Source organism: Bos grunniens, chromosome 6 (genome assembly GCF_055505025.1).
Source record: "Bos grunniens cultivar Pamir isolate PY7600 chromosome 6, Bosgru_T2T1.0, whole genome shotgun sequence".
NCBI lineage: Eukaryota > Metazoa > Chordata > Mammalia > Artiodactyla > Bovidae > Bos > Bos grunniens.
The window spans coordinates 33,672,411-33,696,721 of NC_141170.1; the positions used below are offsets into that span (position 1 = coordinate 33,672,411).

Below are 24,311 nucleotides of genomic sequence, written 5' to 3' on the forward strand. Positions count from 1 at the left end.
TATAATCTGCATTGACAGATGGGTTCTTTACCACTAGCACTACCCAGGAACCCTCAGGAATACAGAGTGATGGCCAAGGAAACAGCAGAGTGGCCCTAGTTATGGCAAAAAAAGCACTGACTTAGAACCTGGGGCCAGAACACAGTCAGCAGCTCCAGTCTCATAGATGGCAAGGCACTGTAACATCTCAACCAAGGAAAGCAGGGTACAGGAGTGATGGGGCCCCAAGCTCAGGTTTCACCACAGTGACATTTCCAGCTTCAGGAAAGACACAGCATCAGGAACTCTTGGCAGTTCTGTCAAATGAAATCAGCGCTGGTAAAGACTATAGAAGTCCTCAGTAACAAAGGCTGCAGATGCTTACAGAGGTGATGCTCTTTGGAATTCTCCTGCTCTCTTTCTCTCCATGGGGAAGATCCTGATGGAGGGATCCTTAATGCTGCCAAGCTGGTCTGAACTGAAGGATGTTGCTATGTATGTAAAATCATTCCCATGGTTTTTTACATGGACATCTTCAGTTTTTGCTTTGCCCTCTTCAGGGTTTCTACTCCTTCATCATTATAATAGAACTTTCCCCAAATAATTTACATTGGTTTGTACTTGTTCATTTATTATTTTTGTTGTTTTTGTGAGGGATACAAGTGTTGGGACCTCCTAGCCCTCCATCTTGAAGATGTCACCTTATTTCAAATTCTGTGTCAAGGAGACTGCAGACAAAAGTGCCTCTCATTCCTACTGTTTCTACACGAGTCTTATCTCTTACATAATATAGTGAATTTGTTGTACAAGATCCTTGACTTTTAGATGAGTAATAGCACTGGCAAAACATTAAACACACTCATCTGGAAGTGTTCTACACTTTGCCCTTTTGCTGCTCTCCACACCTGCTGACCGTTCATATCATGTATTTACTTGAAATGGAGGAGTTATAATTTAACTTCCAGACTGATTTCTCTTTGGCTATGAGCTTGAGCTGCCAGATACAGTTATTTTAAAGAAGTACTGCATATGAACATGATGGCTATGAAACGGCTCTTGCTTCTGCTGCTGCTACAGCTGACTTGTTACTTTAGCTCTGGGAGTTGTGGAAAGGTGCTGGTGTGGCCAGTAGAATATAGTCACTGGATGAATATGAAGATAATTCTGGATGAACTTGTCATGAGGGGTCATGAGGTGACTGTTTTGACATCTTCAGCTTCCATTTTGATTGATCCCAACAAACCATCTGCCATCAAATTTGAGAATTTCTCAGTATCTTTAACTAAAGATGATTTTGAGGATGCTTTGAAGAATTTTGTCGGGAACTGGACAGACCTGACAAATTCATTTTGGACATTTCCTTTGTTACTGCAAAGCTTATTTGATGAATATTCTGATCTTACTCTAAAGATCTGTAAAGAACTTATTTCAAACAAGAAATTTATGACAAAACTACATGAATCAAGGTTTGATGTTGTCCTTGCAGATACCGTTGGACCCTGTGGAGAGCTGCTGGCTGAGATATTTAAAGTACCTTTAGTGTACAGTGTCCGCTTCACTCCCGGTTATTCAATTGAAAGGAAGAGTGGGAAACTCCCATACTCACCATCCTACGTACCTGTTATATTGTCTGAATTAAGTGATCACATGACATTCATGGAGAGGGTCAAAAATATGATATATGTACTTTATTTTGACTTTTACTTCCAGATGTTAAATGAGAAGAAGTGGGACCAGTTTTACAGTGAAGTACTAGGTAAGTCAGGTTTTTAGTTGATGGCATAAAGTCCTAATTTTCCTTGGAATAAAAGACAAACAGAAATTTGTCTATTATAAGTAAAATGATGAAAAGAAAATATAAAATGTTCCATCAATCTCATAAAATGTATAGAAACATTACATGATAGGGTAAGATATAATCCTGTGGTCCATTACTAGTACAGGACACTCCAGAAAGTCATAAACCACAGATTGAAACACTTAGGACTTCTCTAAACAATTGTATATCCATCTTACTAAACTTTTTTAACTTGAAAAAAGTCACTAGAAAATTCATAAAATGTCTTAATAAATGAAGACATGTAGATTGAAGAGTTACACACATATTTGTAACACAAGCTTCCAGGTAGCATTAATTTTTTTTTATTTATATAGTTCAGTTTTCAGACATTTTATGTTTAATATATATTATACACACACATATATATTTGCTTTATCAAAGAATAGAAATATTCAAACATCTTTGGCTACATCATTCCCCCAATCTCTTTTATAAAACTTACCTAATATATATATATATATGGCAATATTCTCATTTGATCTGAGTCTTGTTTTTTTTTTTTTTCCTTCCTTCCAGGGAGACCAACTACATTATTAGAGACAATGGGAAAAGCTGAATTTTGGCTCTTTCGATCCTACTGGGATTTTGAATATCCTTGCCCACTACTACCAAATGTTGAATTTATTGGAGGCCTCCACTGCAAACCTGCCAAACCTCTGCCTAAGGTCACCTACTCTTCTCTGTTGTGCTTCTTTAACTTTGCATTTTCAGTAGGAATAATTTTGCATTCTTTATTTATAATGTTTAATTACAGTGAGAGTGATGTAGGAAACTAAAGTGACTTCCAATTAGAAACTCATATTCCACACCAACACAAGTATCTGAATTTCGTTAACATTACAGAATAAAAGAGAGATACCTGAGAGATTTTGAGAATATGTCAGTTAAATTATGATTTCATCATTTAATGCATAATAAAGCATCAGACACTCATTAAAAATAATTATAAAGTGACTAGCATATTTCAAAAGTAAGTGATAATATGCAGAGAAATGGTAGAGACCCAGTTTCTGCCACTTGATGCTCTACCTGGAAAAACAGAATACAGACAAGTAATAAAACTTGTGTATTAATTTTTACAATATGGAAAGACCACAATGATAAGGAAACATCTAACAGCAATCACAGAAATATCTCTGAGTCATTAATAATTAAGGTGAGATCCAAAGGATATTCAGGAATAATTGAAGGTATAAGGGCAGAAGTGGATACAAAAGGAAAGCAGGTTGAGTAGTAATAATAGTGGCCAAGAAGTCCAAGTTTCATCAAAAGAGGAAGAGGCTCAGTAAAGAGTCAGATGATGCTGAAGAGGTAAGTTGGAGACAGAGAATTATGAGGAGTTTGAAGCATCTAGTAAAGGTGTTAGGTAGAACTTTAAAAGGGTCAAGGGAGAGATTTGATCACATTAAAAAAAAAAAAAACCTATATAGGATATAGTCACTGGGTTGGATTGTAAAGGGGGAAGAGTAGAAAGGGACACCATTTAGCAAGTTGCTATGAAATACAGGAAACAAGGACGGAAAAGATATGACCACACTAAATCATGATAATAGTACCAACCTCATATTGTTCTTGTGGGGAAAAAAACTGTACATATGAAGCATCCAAAATGTCCCTGACACAAACTCAGTGGCCTAGAAGAAATATTAAGTATTGTTTTTTTGCTGCTATTACATACTATCAATAACACAATGTGTGCCAGCCACCTGGATTTAATTCCTAATTGAATCAAGACTGGTTTCCTAACGCATCAAGATTATGCTCTCCAGTAAATTCCTAGAAAGCAGATATCCCATGAAGTGATTTAAAAATAAATTTTTAATTTTTTTTAGAAAAAAATTAAGTTAATAAAAGTAATTTAATAAAATTTAAATAAAATATAATTTAATAACAATTTAAGATTTTAATATTAAGAATTTCTTAAGGTTTCAGTAATTAAATGAGCAAGATGAAAAGCTAGAATTATTTTCTGTTCACCTGTGCTCTAGACAAAATGAAAATTATTCTTTGACAACATAAATGTATGCCCTAACAATTTTTGCAGTCAAATACAACATTTCCTTGCCTTCACATCAGCTTTTAAACCAGTCCTCATTTGAAATCCCAGGGTTTTATAGCTTACAGCATAAAAGGAATAACTTCGTCTATTAGGCCAAGTGTTTTCTGCTTACCCTGACCTTATACAAAAACCTCAGCAAAGCTCTCTTAAGGAGTGTAGGTCTCAACATCATAGCTGCCTGACAGAATGAACACAGAGAAAATGCACACTGCCTATATAGGAATCATAAATTCTGCAGATTATGATAAAGACCAAATAATTTGTGCCACTTGAATCTGAAAACTGTCCAATTATAAAATTTCTTCAGTTCATAGGGCTCTATTTCTAATGAAGGAAAGCAAGAATATAATTTGTTATAAATTAAAATGATTAGTTTTTAATGTAGCTAAAACTTAAATAGGAAGCAAATAATCTTCAGCAAACTATTTTGTGATCTCTTAAGAGATTCTTTAGTCTACTCATTATTGGTGGAAAAATTAAACTGATATCTTTTTCAAAGGGAAAACTCTTTGGATTGCAAATTGTTTGAGTTATCTATGGTAATTTTCATAGTGTCTAAAGGCTGAAATAAGATTAGTGACAGTTCTTCACTACCTAACCATGTATTTTGAAAGATTTCACCATTCTCATTTCAGGAACATGATAGTGTTAGTAAGAAGGGAGGTTAGAAGGAAAGGGAGAATGACAAGGAAAGATGAACAGTAGGATAATGATAATAATCAGTAAATGTAGCTGTTGCTATTAAGTTGTAAAGCAAGATTTGAATCCAAGTCAATTATTGTGAGGATTTCATCATATAGAAAATTATTCCTTCAAACAATAACTTTTCTATTAATTATTAGGTTCTCAGAAATTTTCATTTCCTTTGAAAGAATTGACTTTTGGCAAAATGCATCAATAGTTTTGATATCAATTCCTCATTCAGTATGTGATTTGAAAAACTTTTCTCCCATTCTGTAGCTTGTACTTTCATTGTGTTGATTGTCTCTTTTGCTGTGAAGAAGCTTTTGAGTTTGATATAGTCCTATCATTGATTTTTTTCTTCTATCATGATTTTGGTGTCATATTCAAAAAAATCATTTTCAAAACCAATATTAAGGAAGCTTCTCTCCACTTTTTTTTTAAAGACTACTATGCTGTCTAGTCTTATGTGAAGTCTTTGATTCATTTTTGTGAAATGTGTACAATAGGGATCTCCTTTCACTTTTTTGCAAGTGCTTAGTTTTCTCAGAAGACAAAGAATAGACTAACATTTCCCAATTAGGTGTTCTTGTCTTCCTTGTGAAATATTGACTATAAATGCTGTTTTAATTCTGGACCCTGCATTCTCTTTCACTGTTCTATTTGTCTATCTTTAGGCCAATAGCATATTGTCTTAAATATTACAGCTTTGTAGTATAATTTGAAATTGGTAGGTGTGATGCTCTGGCTGGCATCGAGTAGTGTGGATATTTCAATAGTATTATCTCTTATGATCCATGAATACATGATGTTTTTCCATTTATTTGTTTTTTCTGCTATTTCTTCCAACAAAGGCTTATAACCGTGCAGAGTTTTCACTTCATTGGTTAAGTTTATTTCTAGTTATTTTATTATCTTGGATCATATAGTAAATAGCATAATTTTTTTAGATGTTTCATTATTAGCATAGAAAAATGCAACTAATTTCTGTATGTTGATTTTTTATACTATAACTTTACTGAATGTGTTGACTAGTTCAGGTTTTTAGTTGAACCTCTGGGATTATCTGTACAAAAAAATTATGTCATCCACCAAAAAAAAAAAAAAAAAGAATGACGATTTTACTTCTTCTTTTCTGATTTGGATACCTTTTATCTTTTTGTCTTGCCTCCTTGCTCTAGCTAGGACTTCTAATACTATGTTGAATGAGTGTGAGAGGCCATCCATGTCTTGTTCCTGATCTTAGAGAAAAAGTTTTCAAATTTTCATTGTTGATCATGTTAGCTTTGAGTTTACCATATATGGTCTTTATTATGTTGAGGTCTTTCTACACCCAATATATAGGAGGTTTTATCAGGACAGGATGTTATCTTGTCAAATGTTATTCTCCATCTCTTGAGATAATCAAGTTATTTTATCTTTTATTGTATTAATGCAATGTATTACATCTATTGATTTGGATGTTGAACCATCTTTGCATCCTATGGATAAATTCCACTTGGTCATGGTATATAATTTTTTTAATGTGCTGCTGAATTTGGTTTCCTGATATTTGGATGAAAATTTTTGCATATATATTTACCCTGGATATTGGCATATAGTTTCCTTTACTTAGAATGTCCTTTTGTATTTGATATCAAGGTGTAATATTGGCCTTGTAGAATGAGTTTAGAAATGTTCCTTCTCTCCTGTTTAATTTTTTAGGAAAAGTTTTTGAAGCAGTGATTCTCAACCCTTGGAGTAAGTACTGATGAGCTTCATGCTATGTGGGGATGTGTCTGAATGAGGGACTGACAGAGATCCCACTTTAGTCTCTATGAAGCTTCATAGTCTCAGAATTACTACTTTCCTCTCTTTGGCTTTTTAAACTATATTACAAGTTTGCTGCTGCTAGGTCGCTTCAGTCGTGTCCGAATCTGTGCGACCCCATAGACGGCGGCCCACCAGGCTCCCTCGTCCCTGGGATTCTCCAGGCAAGAACACTGGAGTGGGTTGCCATTTCCTTCTCCAATGCATAAAAGGGAAAAGTGAAAGTGAAGTCGCTCAGTCATGTCCGACTCTTCGTGACCCCATGGTCTGCAGCCTACCAGACTCCTCCGTCCATGGGATTTTCCGTCAAGAGTACTGGAGTGGGGTGCCATTGCCTTCTCCATATTACAAGTTTACATAGACATATTTGGAGGAGAAATTCATATTTTCTTCAGATAATCATATTATTGTTTATAAAATGAGGTCCATACTGTTTAAGCAGTCTCTGAAATGTAACCGTGCAACTCCTAAAAGACTTGACAAGTGAATCAGCTGGGAGAACTAAAGAGATTCAGGTTGAAAAAGCAAAACTGATATTAACTTACTGTCTTTTCTAATGAAAGACTTCACGATAAGTTTCATACAATTTTCATCAACCATATTTGAACTAATGGTACTTACAGTTCTTTGATGTACAGAGATGAAAATCTTCCTTTAATATTATTTTGATTCTGATAATGTTTATACTTCAGTAGAAGAAAAAAAAAATCACACATATGCATGTTAAATGTCCCTACCCCAGGGGAGTTTAAGAACCCTCGAGTTCCAACCAGTGGATACCTAGGGTTCCTAGAACCCAAAATAAGAAAGAACCCTGCAATTTAGAAGCCATTTATAAAGCCTGGGAAAATTATCTTAGGAGAGAACCCTTTGGGTGGGGGGCATTTTTGGTCATATAGTCTTTCCCCTTGTTGATATAACTTTGCTTGTGGCCTCCAAGGAAGAGCTGAGAATGGGCTCAGAAGTCAGTGTGGCCATGGGGATCTCCGAGTTAAAGAGCTTGGACAACAATGCAGTGATGACCATTTCCATGTGTGACATGGTGGATGCAGTTCCCTGACCTTGAAGGAACATTGTAGTTTTTTTTTTTTTTAGATTTTAATTGTCACCAGCATCAAATTCCTCCAAAATTTTCAGAATTCTTTCCTCCAAATTCTGAAATTCATATACTTCTAAGGACCAGGACCTATGGACCAGGAAATAAATTTTATTCTAAGTTAAACTAAGATCGTTGAGAATTTATAATACATACACAAATAGGGAGGAAAAAAAGAATGTATAATTTGGTTTCCCTGTTGGCTCAGTGGTAAAGAATTTGCCTGCCAAAGCAGGGGACACAGTTTCAATCCCTGATCTGGGAAGATCCCCTGGAGAAGGAAATGACAATCCATTTCAGTATTCTTGACTGGAAAACCCCATGTAGCCTGGCATGCTACTGGCCATGGAGTCACAAAGAGTCAGACACAACTTAGTGACTCAAGAACAACAGTAAATATTAATATTTTATAGAATGTGTCAGTGAAGTCTTCTAGTCCTGGTGTTTTCTGTGTTGGGAAATTTTTGATTACTGGTTCAGTATCTTTACTCATTATAATTATTCAGATTTTCTAATTCTTCCTGATTCTGCCTTGACATATTATGTATTTCTAGGACTTTATCTATTCTTTGTGGTACATAATTTGTTGGTGTATAATTCTACACAGCAGTATCTTATGACCTTATGTATTTTTGTGATTTTAGTTTAATGTCTTCTCTTTCATTTCTAATTTTATTTATGAGTCTTCTTCTTTCTTTTGTTAGTCTAGCTAAAGTTTGTCATTTTTGTTTATCTTTTTGAAAAGACAAAGACCAATACTGTATGATATCCCTTGTACGAGGAGGGCATGGAAACCCACTCCAGTATTCTTGCCTGGAGAATTCCCACGTGCAGAGGAGCCTGGCAGGCTACAGCCCATGGGATTGCAAAGAGTCGGACACGACTGAGTGACTAAGCACACACACCAATCCCTTGTTTGAGGAAACTTAAAAAGGTCAGACTTTTAATAAAGGAGAGTAATATGGTAGTGGTTACCAGGGGCTAAGGGCTGGGAGAAATAAAGAGATGCTTTTAAGGGTACAAACTTGCATCTCAGAGTAAATAAGTGCTATAGACATAAGGTACAGAACAGTGATTGTAGACAACAATATTATAATCATCAAGCATGCTGAGACTAGATCTTAGTTATTACACCCACAAAAAAAGAAAATATAATTATGTAACATTATGAAGATGTAAACTATCATTAAAATGGCAAACCTATTACAATATATAAATGTATCAAATCATTATGTCTTAAGTTCCATAATGCTTTATGTCAAATATATTTTATTCTTCTAAAAAAGTGCATGAATTTTAAAATAAGGATATCCCTACTCAGTAGTATACCTTATTTCATTTTTATAACTTTTTGTATTTTGCATGCTTTTGCCATGCTGCTGCTACTGCTGCTAAGTCGCTTCAGTCGTGTCCGACTCTGTGCGACCCCATAGACGGAAGCCCACCAGGCTCCTCCGTCCATAGGATTTTCCAGGCAAGAGTACTGGAGTGGGGTGCCATTGCCTTCTCTCTTGCTTTTGCCATCAGATCAGATCAGATCAGTCGCTCAGTCGTGTCTGACTCTTTGCGACCCCATGAATCGCAGCACGCCAGGCCTCCCTGTCCATCACCAACTCCCGGAGTTCACTCAGACTCACGTCCATCAAGTCAGTGATGCCATCCAGCCATCTCATCCTCTGTCGCACCCTTCTCCTCCTGCCCCCAATCCCTCCCAGCATCAGAGTCTTTTCCAATGAGTCAACTCTTCGCATGAGGTGGCCAAAGTACTGGAGTTTCAGCCTCTGCATCATTCCTTCCAAAGAAATCCCAGGGCTGATCTCCTTCAGAATGGACTGCCTGGATCTCCTTGCAGTCCGAGACTCTCAAGAGTCTTCTCCAACACCACAGTTCAAAAGCATCAATTCTTTGGCGCTCAGTCTTCTTCACAGTCCAACTCTCACATCCATACATGACCACAGGAAAAACCATAGCCTTGACTAGATGAACCTTTTTGGCAAAGTAATGTCTCTGCTTTTGAATATGCTATCTAGGTTGGTCATAACATTCCTTCCAAGGAGTAAGAGTCTTTTAATTTCATGGCTGCAGTCACCATCTGTAGTGATTTTGGAGCCCCAAAAAATAAAGTCTGACACTGTTTCCACTGTTTCCCCATCTATTTCCCATGAAGTGATGGGACCGGATGCCATGATCTTCGTTTTCTGAATGTTGAGCTTTAAGCCAACTTTTTCACTCTCCACTTTCACTTTCATCAAGAGGCTTTTTAGTTCTTCACTTTCTGCCATAAGGGTGGTGTCATCTGCATATCTGAGGTTATTGAGATTTCTCCCGGCAATCTTGATTCCAGCTTGTGTTTCTTCCAGTCCAGCGTTTCTCATGATGTACTCTGCATATAAGTTAAATAAACAGGATGACAATATACAGCCTTGACGAACTCCTTTTCCTATTTGGAACCAGTCTGTTGTTCCATGTCCAGTTCTAACTGTTGCTTCCTGACCTGCATACAAATTTCTCAAGAGGCAGGTCAGTTGGTCTGGTATTCCCATCTCTTTCAGACATGTCCACAGTTTATTGTGATCCACAAAGTCAAAGGCTTTGGCATAGTCAATAAAGCAGAAATAGATGTTTTTCTGGAACTCTCTTGCTTTTCCCATGATCCAGTGGATGTTGGCAATTTGATCTCTGGTTCCTCTGCCTTTTCTAAAACCAGCTTGAACATCAGGAAGTTCATGGTTCACATATTGCTGAAGCCTGGCTTAGAGAATTTTGAGCATTACTTTACTAGCATGTAAGAGGAGTGCAATTGTGTGGTAGTTTGAGCATTCTTTGGTATTGCCTTTTTTTGGGATTGGAATGAAAACTGACCTTTTCCAGTCCTGTGGACACTCCTGAGTTTTCCAAATTTGCTGGCATATTGAGTGCAGCACTTTCACAGCATCATCTTTCAGGATTTGGAATAGCTCAACTGGAATTCCATCACCTCCACTAGCTTTGTTCATAGTGATGCTTTCTAAGGCCCACTTGACTTAACATTCCAGAATGTCTGGCTCTAGGTCAGTGATCACACCATCGTGATTATCTTGGTCATGAAGATCTTTTTTGTACAGTTCTTCTGTGTATTCTTGCCATCTCTTCTTAGTATCTTCTGCTTCTGTTCTGTCCATACCATTTCTGTCCTTTATTGAGCTCATCTTTGCATGAAATATTCCTTTGGTATCTCTGATTTTCTTGAAGAGATCTCTAGTCTTTCCCATTCTGTTGTTTTCCTCTATTTCTTTGCATTGATTGCTGAAGAAGACTTTCTTATCTCTTCTTGCTATTCTTTGGAACTCTGCATTCAGATGTTTATATCTTTCCTTTTCTCCTTTGCTTTTCACTTCTCTTCTTTTCACAGCTATTTGTAAGGCCTCCCCAGACACCCTTTTTGCTTTTTTGCCTTTCTTTTCCATGGGAATGGTCTTGATCCCTCTCTCCTGTATAATGTCACGAACCTCATTCCATAGTTCATCAGGCACTCTATCTATCAGATCTAGGCCCTTAAATCTATTTCTCACTTACACTGTGTAATCATAAGGGATTTGATTTAGGTCATACCTGAATGGTCTAGTGGTTTTCCCTACTTTCTTCAATTTAAGTCTGAATTTGGCAATAAGGAGTTCATGGTCTGAGCCACAGTCAGCTCCTGGTCTTGTTTTTGCTGACTGTATAGAGTTTCTCCATCTTTGGCTGCAAAGAATATAATCAATCTGATTTCGGTGTTGACCATCTGGTGATGTCCACGTATAGAGTCTTCTCTTATGTTGTTGGAAGAGGGTGTTTGTTATGACCAGTGTTTTCTCTTGGCAAAACTCTATCAGTCTTTGCCCTGCTTCATTCCGTACTCCAGGGCCAAATTTGCCTGTTACTCCAGGTGTTTCTTGACTTCCTACTTTTGCATTCCAGTCCCCTATAATGAAAAGGACATCTTTTTTGGGTGTTAGTTCTTAAAGGTCTTGTAGGTCTTCATAGAACCTTTCAACTTCAGCTTCTTCAGCATTACTGGTTGGGGCATAGACTTGGATTACTGCTTGTGTTATTTTCATAAAGATGTCAGAGAAGGAGAATAATCAGTCCACATCTGTGATTAATTTTTAAAGAAAGGCTGTATTACAATATGATAGGGATGCATCTTCCAGAGCAGAGAAAAATGAGCTTTGAATAGTAAGACAATGAAACAAAATACTGAAGACACATAACTTTAAATACTGCTAAAGGTCACTAGAAATATACATATGACCTGGATGTACCATGTGAGTCAGTCATTCCTGATGGCTCAGTGGTAAAGAATCCACCTGCAATGCAGGTGCCAAAGGAGATGTGGGTTATATCCATGGGTCAGGAAGATTCCCTGGAGGAAGGCATGGCAACCCAGTCCAGTATTCTTGCCTGGAGAATCCCATGGACAGGAGACTAGTAGGTTACAGTCTTACAGGGTTGTGAAGAATCGGACATGACTGAGGCAACTGAGCATGCACACACAAGTGAGTCATAGGAAAGTCCACTGAAGTTCATATTGAGACTGATATCATCAGGGTGAAATTACATTTTTAAAGAATTCTCTACACAATGTAATCTGCAAGGTTAAAGTTTGAAAAAAGATTCCATTGTCTTTTTTTTTCTGTTAAAAATAGGTTAAAAAAATATTTTATGATCATAAGTAGGGTCAAAAAATATACATTTTATGATGGAAGGGTTGAGTCATTATTCTCCAGAAGAAAAAAATAGTAAATTGAAAACAGAAAAAAAGGAAAGAAGTTTAAAAGATATGTACATCATTTTCACTAGCTATTCAGGAAAATTTCTCTGCATTTTTTTTGTAATAGAGTACAATGAGGAATGTGGAATTATTCTAATATAGAAGATAAAAATTTTACATTGGAAAGTGTGAAGGACTACAAGACAAAATAATTCTGATACAATTCCAAGCGTACAATTTTTTTAGGAGAGTACATTGAGCAATGTGGATTTATTCTAGTATATTAGTGACAAAATTATTTTTAATTGGTGAGGATCTGGGGTTACTCAACAAAATAACTCTAAAACAATTCCAGCAAATACAGCTTCACCAGGAGCTTTATTTAGTTTGATGTGAACCACAAGTTCACAGAAGTTACACATAGTACATCCTACTGTGACATTAAGAAAGTGTAAACAAAAGACCCTGATGCTGGGAAAGACTGAAGGCAGGAGGAGAAGGGGACGACAGAAGATGAGATGGTTCGATAGCATCACCGACTCAATGGACATAGGTTTGGATGGACTCTGGGAGTTGGTGATGGACAGGGAGACCTGGCATGCTGCGGTTCATGGAGTTGCAAAGAGTCGGACATGACTGAGCGACTGAACTGAACTGAAACAAATTCAGCAATATGATCACTCAAATATATATATAAATACACAGATATATCTCTGGGTTTTACATATAGGACTCAGGACTCTTTCGTAGAACATACAAACAGCAATGCCAGACTCCTCATTGTCAGTGATTAGTAATTTAGAGAGAGAGTCTGGGAAATATTGGCAAAGTTTAAGTTGAGGTATAAGGATTATAGAGCTGAAAGAATGAGAAAGTTATTAGAATCATAACTTCTTCTTAGTACTAATAGTCAGGGAAATAAAATACAAATGATGAAACTAAAATAACTCACCAGAATGTATGGAATAAATAAGTGATTTAGTAGGATTATAATAATAAATAAGATGAAGCAAAAAGTGAAACTGAAAGTTGCTCAGTTGTGTCCAATTCTTTCTCTGTGACCCTGTGGACTACACAGTCCATGGAATTCTCCGGGCCAGATTACTGGAGTGGGTTGCCGTTCCCTTCTTCAGGGGATCTTCCCAACTGAGGGATCGAATTCAGGTCTCCCACATTGCAAGCAGATTCTTTGCCAGCTGAGGCACAAAGGAAGCAAATCTTTCCAATAATCTATGTTAGTAATCAATAACATTATTGATGAAGAATCTGAGTGTAGCATTGTTTAATAGTATCTCCTCACTACTGTCTTTTTCTTGCTTTTACACACATACACATTTGCACAAATACACATATTAGAAGAAATTAACCTCATATTACATATCTCCTTCCCAAGGATCTCAGGGATAACATCTGTTTAAAAGAGAGCCATTAATGAAAATGCTATGGAGATTCCTCAAGAAATAAAACATAGAATTACCATAGAGGTCAACAATTCTCCTTCTGGGGATATATATAAAAAATTGAAATTAGTTATGAAATTAGGATGAGATATTTACACACCATGTTCATGAAAGCACTATTCACAAGAGTCAAGAGGTTGAAGAAACCCAAGCATCCATCAACAGATAAAGCAAAAAAAAAACAAAATGTGTCTGCAAACAATGAAATATTACTCAGCCTTTAAAAGGAAATATGAAACAAGGCAAAACATGGATGAACCTTAGGCAAAGTGAAATAATCCATCACAAAAATACAAATACTATACAATTCAGTTTTTATGAGATTGCTAGACTCTCAAGTTTGTAGAAACTAGAGTAGAATGAAGGTCTCCAGGGGCTGGGCAAAGAAGAAATGGTGCTTCTTAATGGACATAGACTTCTAGTTTTGCCAGATGAAAAATGTCTGGAGATTGGTTCCACAAGACAAATATATTTAACACTACTGAACTATACACTTAGAAATGATGAAGATGGTAAATTTTATCTTACGTATATTTTACCACTTTTTTTGAAAAGTCACCAATAATTCCTAATTATAGTGTTTGTAGCCATCCTTCAGTTAATGTTTGCTATGCTGTTGCTCTTTTGTGATGGAGCAAATGCTTTTTTCACAGGAAATGGAAGAGTTTGTGCAGAGCTCTGGAGAAAATGGTATTGTGGTGTTTACTTTGGGGTCAATGGTCACTAACGTGACAGAAGAAAGAGCCAATATGATTGCATCAGCTCTTGCCCAGATTCCACAAAAGGTACACACAGTAACTTAATAGTGGACAACTATTTAACAAGTTGGGCTTCCCTGGTGGCTCAGTATAAGAGTATGCCTGTCAATGCAGGAGACTCAGGCTTGATCCTTGGGTTGGGAAGATCGCTTGGATAAGGAAATGGCAAGCCACTCCAGTATTCTTGCCTGGAAAACCGCATGGACAGAGGAGCCCGGTGGGCTACAGTCCATGGGGTCGCAAAGCATTGGACACAGCTTAGTAACTGAATGACAACAGCAACTAATGAGTCCGTTAAACTCTATAAAAGGTCTAATTACAGAAAACTTTTGCAAGAAAGGTAAACTACTATGATAGCTCCAACTTATCTGAGATATTTATAAAAAAACAAAATATACATGGCAGATGCTAAAGTGGTATACAGAGTGTTTTTGATTGACAATAACTTTGGACTTACATTGTAATCAAAAAGAGATATATTTAAGAGATGTAGTATGAATTTTGGTATTATAATAGTGTTGTAGGCAGGAAAAGAAATCTCACATTCTGTTATGTAGTTTACTCCTTTACCTTGAAGGGCTCCTGAGGACACAGTATACATATACAGGTGTTCTCAGAGGTTAAATTTTAACAGTAGGCATAATACCGACTCTTTGCAAACCCGTAGACTGTAGCCAGACTCCTCTGTCCATGGGATTTTCCAGGCAAGAATAATGGAATGGGTTGCCATTTCCTTCTTGAGGGGATCTTCCCAACCCAGAGATCAAACCCAGGTCTCCCACACTGCAGGCAGGCTCTTTACCATCTAAGCCACCAGGGAAGACCCAATAATACAATAATGTTAAGCAATATTGACAAAAACCTGCAATGTGCCATGCAATTTCTACCTGCCAGGAAATCCCAACCCCTTTCTTTGTCCTAAATGTTGAAACAGCCCTCTTCAGTGTCCTTTTCTGGTTGCTACACAGAGAAAGGATGGTCAGGGAACCGCAATCTGCTGCCAGATATCCGTATAGCCACAGTGATTCAGAGAAAGAGAAACATCAGCCTCCTTGATTGACTGCTGCTACTGCTGCTAAGTCGTTTCAGCCGTGTACGACTCTGTGCGACCCCATAGACGGCAATCCACTAGGCTCCCCCGTCCCTGGGATTCTCCAGGCAAGAACACTGGAGTGGGTTGCCATTTCCTTCTCCAACGCATGAAAGTGAAAAGTGAAAGTGAAGTCGCTCAGTCGTGCCAACTCTTAGCGACCCATGGGCTGCAGCCTATCAGGCTCCTCCGTCCAAGGGATTTTCCAGGCAAAAGTACTGGAGTGGGGTGCCATCGCCTTCTCTGATGGTTGACTGGGTCCTGCCAAAGTCTGAGGCAGGAAGAGCAAAGGAAAAGGGTGAAGGTGGGGTCCTGCCCTTTGGATGAACCTGGTGCACTGTAAAGTCTGGTCCTTAATGGACTCTGCTTCTATTACTATTCTAAATTGAGGAAAGAAAAGAGGCTGTAAGAAGGAGTCAAGCATGAGAAAGACTGCCATGGAAAAGGATCAGCTGCCTCCTTCTCCATAAAATATAGCAGTAACTTATTTTCTAATGTATAAAATACACCAAGGGTCTTTGGATGTTTGTGAACTTCTTTTTTAGTTTACTATCTGATATCGATCGTAGTATTCTCCTAACTACACATGCTAATTTTTTGCTGGAAACCTACTTTACATTCACATAGCAAATAGAAGTTAAACAACTAAAAATTATAATCCAGTTTATAAAGATTGCTTGGTACTAATTTAGCACCACAGTTTTTGAACTTTACCAACAGCTGTTTTGTTATTAATAGTTACAAATTGCTGACAGGCTTTTCTTTTCTAAATTTAAAGAATTTCCTAACCTAGAAAAGTGGTAATACACTGGATTCATGTCAAAAATTGCTAATAGACACTTTTCTTAGAAGTAGTGTTTAACAATTTGTAATCTAAAAGAAGCTATCTCCTAAACAGCATTAATTCTCTCTGCTAAGTTGCATCAGTCGTGTCTGACTCTGTGCGACCCCAGAGACAGCAGCCTACCAGGCTCCCCCGTCCCTGGGATTCTCCAGGCAAGAACACTGGAGTGGGTTGCCATTTCCTTCTCCAATGCATGAAAGCGAAAAGTGAAAGTGAAGTTGCTCAGTCGTGTCTGACTCTTCGCGACCCCATGGACTGCAGCCTACCAGGCTCCTCCATCCATGGGATTCCCCAGGCAAGAGTAGTGGAGTGGGTTGCCATTACTTGCTATTAATAAATTACTAAATAAGCAGAAATATTAATTGTAATAAGTGGCTGATTAAATGTATTCCTTTTTGTAAACCAAAAGATATAAAACTCTAGTAAAAATTACTTAAGCTATATGAGTAAGTGTATATAAGTAAAGTCCCTACTATGAATCTAAAAGGAATCAGTAAGAGACAATTAAATTTTAAAATAAGAGCTAGTGTATGAAATAAAGCAAATAAATGTATGTTATTAATGATTTGCCACTTTTTTTAATAGAATGGAGACCAATAGCAATTTCTTAAATATATAAATTTGCTATTCAAGATCTCATTTCTTTATGGCATCAGTCATTAGTGCATACCACACCTGGTTGAATAAGTTCATAAAATGTGGTTCTTCCTATTGATGGCAGTGTATTAGTAAATATCATTACTTAAGAGGTCATGTCCTTGTTTCCTTAACTGTCATCAGTTCAGTTCAGCTCAGTCACTCAGTTGTGTCTGACTCTGCGACCCCATGGACTGCAGCACACCAGGCTTCCCTGTCTATCACCAACTCCCAGAGGCTACTCAAACTCAAGTCCATTGAGTCAGTGATGCCATCCAACCATCTCATGCTCTGTCGTCCCCTTCTTCTCCTGCCTTCAATCTTTCCCAGCATCAGGGTCTTTTCTAAAGAATCAGTTCTTCACATCAGGGGGCCAAGGTATTGGACTTTCAGCTTCAACTGAATATCATATGGAATATGACATTTCATATGGAATATGACAAATTCCATATGAAAAGTCTTCCATATGGAAGACTTTTAACTAGTTGTCTTCAGTCTCTTTAGAATTCTATCCCTATAAATTTGAAGTTCAACTTACGGAATATTTTCTTTAACAGGTTTTATGGAGATATGATGGCAAGAAACCAGACACCTTAGGACCCAATACTCGGCTGTATAAGTGGGTCCCCCAGAATGACCTTCTTGGTGAGACTTGGTAGAACAATTGAAAGCATGGGTAACAGCTGAGCAGGGTGATCGTACTTCAACAGGAAACAAACTTACCAAGTATTCTTTACTCCTTTATTTTTATTTCCAGCTCTAGGTGAAAATAGAAAATATAGCAATTGTCACTTTATTAAACATAGAGATGTCCCTTAGAATCAAAATGTCTTATTTTAGCTGTAATCATTTCGAGCCATGAACTTTTAAATAACTTCAGAGATGGTTGTTCTGTCTTTGAATTCTCTATCTTTTCCCCCCCGTAGGGATATTAAGATCCACTGAAAAATACCGGCTCCTTTTTTATTACCAATGACCCTTCATTTTCTGTAGGAAAAATTCTGCAATCATTTCCTTGAGGCAATTACACATTTTATGGTAATGTAGATTTTCCTTCCTCTGGTTCCAGTACAACTACCATTACCCTTCCTGTGGCCTTGTCACCCTTTCTATCGGACTGAATGACTTTACTGTTTCTTTAAGAGAATATATTTCTGACATGCCCTCCTCTGGTATTTTTGTTCATCCGCTTTATTTTACGCAGAATATTCTTTCAAGCTATTCACCTGCTGATCTTGAATTCGTTTATGACATTCAAAAGGTGAAGTACTTCTTTCATGAAGTCTTCACTTACCTCTCCAGCAGACTTAGTGGATTCTTGCACTGAGTTCCAAAAGCTATTTAAATGCAGTTTCCTGTGTGTAATCAAGGGTGATATTAAACAAACAAACAAACAAACATTGCTTTCTTTCAGTGTCTTCTAATGCCCTTTTCTCATTTTTAAGACTTTTAATTAATAATTTTACTGAAATTCACACAATCCTAGGTCATCCAAAAACCAAGGCCTTTATAACTCACGGTGGAACCAATGGCATTTATGAGGCTATCTACCACGGGGTCCCTATGGTGGGCCTTCCTTTGTTTGCTGAGCAACCTGATAACATCAACCGAGTGAAGGCCAAAGGAGCAGCTGTCAGATTGAACTTGGAAACAATGTCAAAAACAGATTTCCTCAATGCACTGAAGCAAGTCATTAACAATCCTTCGTGAGTATATATATACACATATATGTTTTACTACATATTATTTCTAGAGGCGTTCTCATAGGAAGACACAAGAGGCAGCAAGGAGTCTTCAGTAAGATTTGCTCAATGCTTTGAAAATAGTCATTAGTAACCTATTGGATCACATTGTGTGTTTTCAGTGGCTTTAGGGTTTGTCAGAGGCTTAAGGATTGTAGAGAAATTTTGAAAGAGCTCCTCATTAGAATGAGAAGAATCCCTAGGTGGTAACAAGGATTAGGAGGAAGCACTGAGAACAAAGTTAAAGTAGGAAACCATGAACTCTTTAAGCACTCATCTGCACACTTACAACTTTCCTTCAGCATATGAATTCCGCAAATGTTTTAGACTCTTCTGCTGCTGCTGCTGCTGCTGCTGCTGCTATGTCACTTCAGTCGTGTCCGACTCTGTGTGACCCAATAGAGGGCAGCCCACCAGGATCCCCTGTCCCTGGGATTCTCCAGGCAAGAACACTGGAGTGGGTTGCCATTTCCTTCTCCAATGCATGACAGTGAAAAAGTGAAAGTGAAGTCGCTCAGTCATGTCCTACTCTTCGAAACCCCATGGACTGCACCCCACCAGGTTCCTCTGCTCATGCGATCCTCCAGTCAAGAGTACTGGAGTGCGGTACCATTGCCTTCTCCATTAGACTCTTCTAAAATGGTCTAATTTTAGTAAATCACCATGACATGATCCATCTCAAATTCTCATTACATTGAGCACTTTTCAAATTTTCTGTGCTAATATTTTTTCCATAAAAGATGAAAGATAAACATCTAGAACTATCTAATTACAACTATTTTGAGACTATTTTTTACCACCAGTGCCACCTGGGAAGCCCAAATATAGGTACATTCTTAGTTCTTCTTTAGGTTGTTTTTGTCTTGTTTTGAAGAACTGTAAAATCAAAAAGTAATTGACTTTGAAAAGACAAGTTGGGATATTCCTATGTAAAAACCAAATTTTCTGAAACCAGAAACATTTTGTTTTCAAATTGTTTCATGGTTTAACTTGAGTAATATTATTACTACTAATATCATAAATATGATGTATGTATTTTCCCCCTTTTGTTTCATGATGACTTTGGAAAAAAACATTTTGAGACTATATTGGCAATAATAGCACAATGGACATTTGTGCTTTAAAAACAGTGTTATTTAATTTTAGCACAAATATTACACTAAATGTCTGCCATTAGAAGAATAGTTTCTTTATTTTTAAAAGAAATATATGTTTCAGTAGGCAGTTTTATGTAAAAGTAACTCTCTCTAGTATCTTCGTGTATTTTTTAATTTTTAATAATGTAAAGCTAGCATCCGGAGAAGGCAATGGCACCCCACTCCAGTACTCTTGCCTGGAGAATCCCATGGACGGAGGAGCTTGGTAGGCTGCAATCCATGGGGTCGCTAAGAGTCAGACATGACTGAGCGACTTGACTTTCACTTTTCACTTTGATGCATTGGAGAAGGAAATGACAACCCACTCCAGTGTTCTTGCCTGGAGAATCCCAGGGACGGTGGAGCCTGGCAGGCTGCCATCTATGGGGTCGCACAGAGTCGGACACGACTGAAGCGACTTAGCAGCAGCAGCAGCAGTAAGCGGCACCAGCAAAGCTAGCGTCAATAAAGAAAGATAATGTACTGCTTGATATATATTGACTATTTATGATATGGTACACATTGTACTAAGTCCATTATACATATTAAGTAACTTCTTCATTATAAACTTTCCCTACTCTATTAAAAGTATTTCTGAACTACTACCCTCTTCTCAAACACCCAATGCTCCCCCTGAGTTTTTTACAGAACAGGGAGAGAAGTTACCTCCATTGTTACCACACTGTTATTTATAAAAGTTCATGCATCATATCGCTTTATTCCTCTTTCCTTGTCTGTTAGTCCATCATCATTTCAACAATAAAAACAAATAAAACTCGAAAGTCTGAGGGTGAAATGTTTGGCACACTCTGTATTCTAAAATAACTAGCAAGGAAAACAACAATAATATTAGGAAAAATTTACTCAGTCTACTGTATACTAATAATACATCTAAGGATCAATATATTATTCCTCCAAATAATCAGATAGGATACTATTGCTATGCATTCCATTTAACAATGAAAAACTAAGAAATGGAGTTTAAAAAGCAGGCAGCAAGGTAAGTGTCAGAGTCAGAATTCAAACGAAGGCAATTCATTTCCACACTTTAACCACTGCTTCACTAATATAAGGTCAACACCAACTCCTGGCCAGTGCTATCTGGCCATGTCTCTGAAGCTCATGATGTATTTACCTCTTATCTCTGGATTATGATAGTGTTTCAAAGCTTTTCTGCCAGATCTCTTCACAATTCCTTACTGGATAGCTCAAGTCATGTATTTCTTTTCTTTTCACCTTCACAATTTAACTTACTCCATTCTCAAGCTACAGACACTTCTCTCTTGTCTTCTCTTTTCTTCATAGCTTGAAATTCTATGCATTCAACAAATTCAAGCCCATAAGCTCCTGTGCCTGTGTTCAGTTGCTTAGTCATATCCAGGTCTTTGCGACCCCATGGACTGTAGCCTGCCAGGATTCTCCATCCATGAAATTCTCCACCAAGAACACTGGAGTGGGTTGCCATTTCCTTCTCCAGGCCGACGAACTTAGATCTCTATAATTATCTCTTAGAAAAACAATCAATCGTTCTTCCACTCTATGTGGCACTCATTTCCTCTCTCTGCATGGAAATTTCACATATTTAACTTTTATAGTTCATTCTATAAATTGATGTCTCTTTGATTTTCCTTCAGGTATAAACGGAATGCTATGTGGTTATCAACCATTCAACGTGATCAGCCTATGAAGCCCCTTGACCGAGCAGTCTTCTGGATTGAATTTGTCATGCGCCACAAAGGAGCCAAGTACCTGCGACCTGCCGCCCACAAGCTCACCTGGTTCCAGTACCACTCTCTGGATGTGATCGGGTTCCTGCTGGCCTGTGTGGCAACTGCTGTATTTGTCATCACAAAATGTTTTCTGTTCTGTTGCCGAAAGTTTGCTGAAACAGGAAAGAAGAGGAAAAGGGAATAGCTGTATTTGGGTCCCAAAGCAGTAATGCCCCAGAGGTGGAATTCTTCCAGCTTATTTCAACAGGAAGGAGTTATGAAAAGGCTCCTATCTTCCTGTGACAAAATGGCTTTTCACAGTTCAGCACCTCCTTTCAAAATTCGTTTACAAGGAATTTTTTAACTGTTTTAGATTTAGAAAAATGTCATACCAAGATGAAAGCTGATGAAAATTATATAAAAGTAAATGGGTAAATATTGAAATTTATTATTTTAAATCAGAAGATTTACTAAAAAATTATTGAATATGGTATAACAGTGTTTCACATGGTGTGCATAGACACTAGAATGATAAACCTAGACCTCCTCTGACTTACATAATCAGATAACAATGGGCAAAATACAAAAATTACATGAAGTTTATGGAAAATTGGTAAATCAAATGAAAACAATATGAAGTCACTTTTGTAAATTGCACATCAGGAAAGCAGTTTATAATCAAGGTGGTCCAGGTGAGGAAATGGGTCTTATTGATCAAGAGGACCACCATCTAAGTCATATAACAAACATTCATCAGTCTAAGGCATAATTTATTCAAATTATTTAAAAATAAATTGATGCTTGGGGAATGATAGGAAATATGTACCACAGAATTTTCCATACTGCCTCTCAACATAATTGCCATATTTAAAAAAGATAGAATTAATATGGTACCATAGTAGATAATATTATTAAACCACACATATAGTTCTAAATAATTTTCCAGAAATCTATCCTGCAACACTTGTAACAAAAAAAAGCGTTTGTCATTACTGTATAGTGAGAATTACTCCAAAACTCCAAAAAAACTCAAACAGTCCAATATGAAAATAGATGAAGATGAATAAGAAAGTCACAGAAGTGAAATGGCCGATGACATGTAGAAGTGGACAAAAGTCACTGGTGCTTTGGAAATGGAAACTAAGCCACTTATGTCTCTGGATATATTTCAGTGTCTCCTAGTTTATAGTCTATGGGAACTTGAGTAGAATTTGTATTCTACTGTTGTGTAAAAATTGCATAAATCTTAATATGTTGAATTGATTCATGATGATTTTAAGGTCTACTGTATTCTTCTACTTCTCTATAGATGCATTCTATTAATTTCTGAGAGTTTGATATTGAAATTCTAACTAAAAATCTTATCTACCTAAAAAATTCTAATATACAGGGAACTATATGAAAATGCATATTTTCATAATTTAAAATTTTTTTAAAGCAAATTATTTTCCAAAAATAATTTTCAGAACAAATAATATAGGAGAACTATTTTTCTGTATGTATAATGTGGAGATACCCTTTGAAAATAAAATTTAAATGTACTGTTTAACACTGCAACTCTACATCTTGGTTATCTTTCATACAGAAAGACTTACAAGTGTTCATGCATGCTAAGTCACTTCAGTCATGTCTGACTTCTTGCCACCCCATGAACTGTAGCCTGCCAGGCTCTCCTGTCCATGAGATTCTCCAGACAAGAATACTGCAGTGGGTTGCCATGCCCTCCTCCAGGGGATTTTCCAAACCCAGGGATTAAACCCACATCTTTTATGTTTCCTGCATTGGTAGGTGGGTTCATAATTATATACTGAATTCCCACTAGCACTTAAATTGCTATCAGTTTATAAACACACTAACCTACAACATAGGTATGCGTTATACAGCCATGAGAGAAAACAGATGGATTATGGACAATATTGTTGAATACTCTCCATGTCACATTACTAAGTAAATAAAAAGTTGCAAAAATTACAAAAAATAAGCATGACATTCTTCTTTGGACATAAAATTAAACATATGTAAATATATGTAAATTTGCATACCACAGGGAAAATCTTAAAGAATACACTGAATTTCCAATGAAGAGAATTTAAATTTTAGTTCTACACATTTTTCAATGGTTTCTAATTGTGCATTTATTGTTTTTGTAGATTTTATGGGGGATACAAGTGTTGGGACCCTCCTAACCCTCCAACTTGCTAATGTCACTTTATTTCTAATTCTGTGTCAAAGGGGCTGCAGTCACAAGAACCTCTCATTTGCTATTATTTTTACACTTTTTATCCCTTACAAGATATAGTTGATGTTCTATGCAAGGACATTAATATTTAAATGTGTGATGACTGACAAAACAATATTAAACACACTGTATAATCTGGAAGTGTTCTAGACTTTGCCCTTTCAATTGCTTTCTACATCTGCTATTTACATATTTACTTGAGATGGAGCTGTTTTAATTTAACTTCCTGACTGATTTCTCTTTGGATGTAAGCATCAGTTCGGTTCAGTCATTCAGTTGTATCCAACACTTTGTGACCCCATGAACTACAGCACGCCAGACCTCCCTGTCCATCACCAACTCCCAGAGTTTACTCAAACTCATCTCCACTGAGTTGGTGATGACATCCAAACATCTTACCCTCTGCCATTCCCCAGTCCTCCTGCCTTCAATCTTTCTCAGCATCAGGGTCTTTTCCAATGAGTCAGTTCTTCATATCAGATGGCCAAAGTGTTGGAGTTT

The 24,311-nt window shown here is 37.1% G+C and overlaps 1 protein-coding gene across 2 annotated transcripts; it reads left to right on the plus strand.

Moving 5' to 3' along the window:
* The first annotated feature begins 952 nt into the window (after positions 1 to 952).
* LOC147370564 (UDP-glucuronosyltransferase 2B31-like) lies at positions 953 to 23,879 on the plus strand. Of its 2 annotated transcripts, XM_086405541.1 has the most exons (7): positions 957 to 1,173; positions 1,690 to 1,735; positions 2,336 to 2,484; positions 14,310 to 14,441; positions 17,542 to 17,629; positions 18,471 to 18,690; positions 21,497 to 23,879. In XM_086405541.1, the coding sequence occupies exons 1-7, from the start codon at positions 1,009 to 1,011 to the stop codon at positions 21,774 to 21,776; spliced, it is 1,080 nt and encodes a 359-aa protein (XP_086261667.1). In that variant the 5' UTR covers positions 957 to 1,008; the 3' UTR covers positions 21,777 to 23,879. The 2 variants fall into 2 exon arrangements, with proteins under 2 accessions (XP_086261666.1, XP_086261667.1); XM_086405540.1 differs by having other exon boundaries at positions 953 to 1,735; positions 21,497 to 23,877.
* Positions 23,880 to 24,311: the final 432 nt, after the last annotated feature.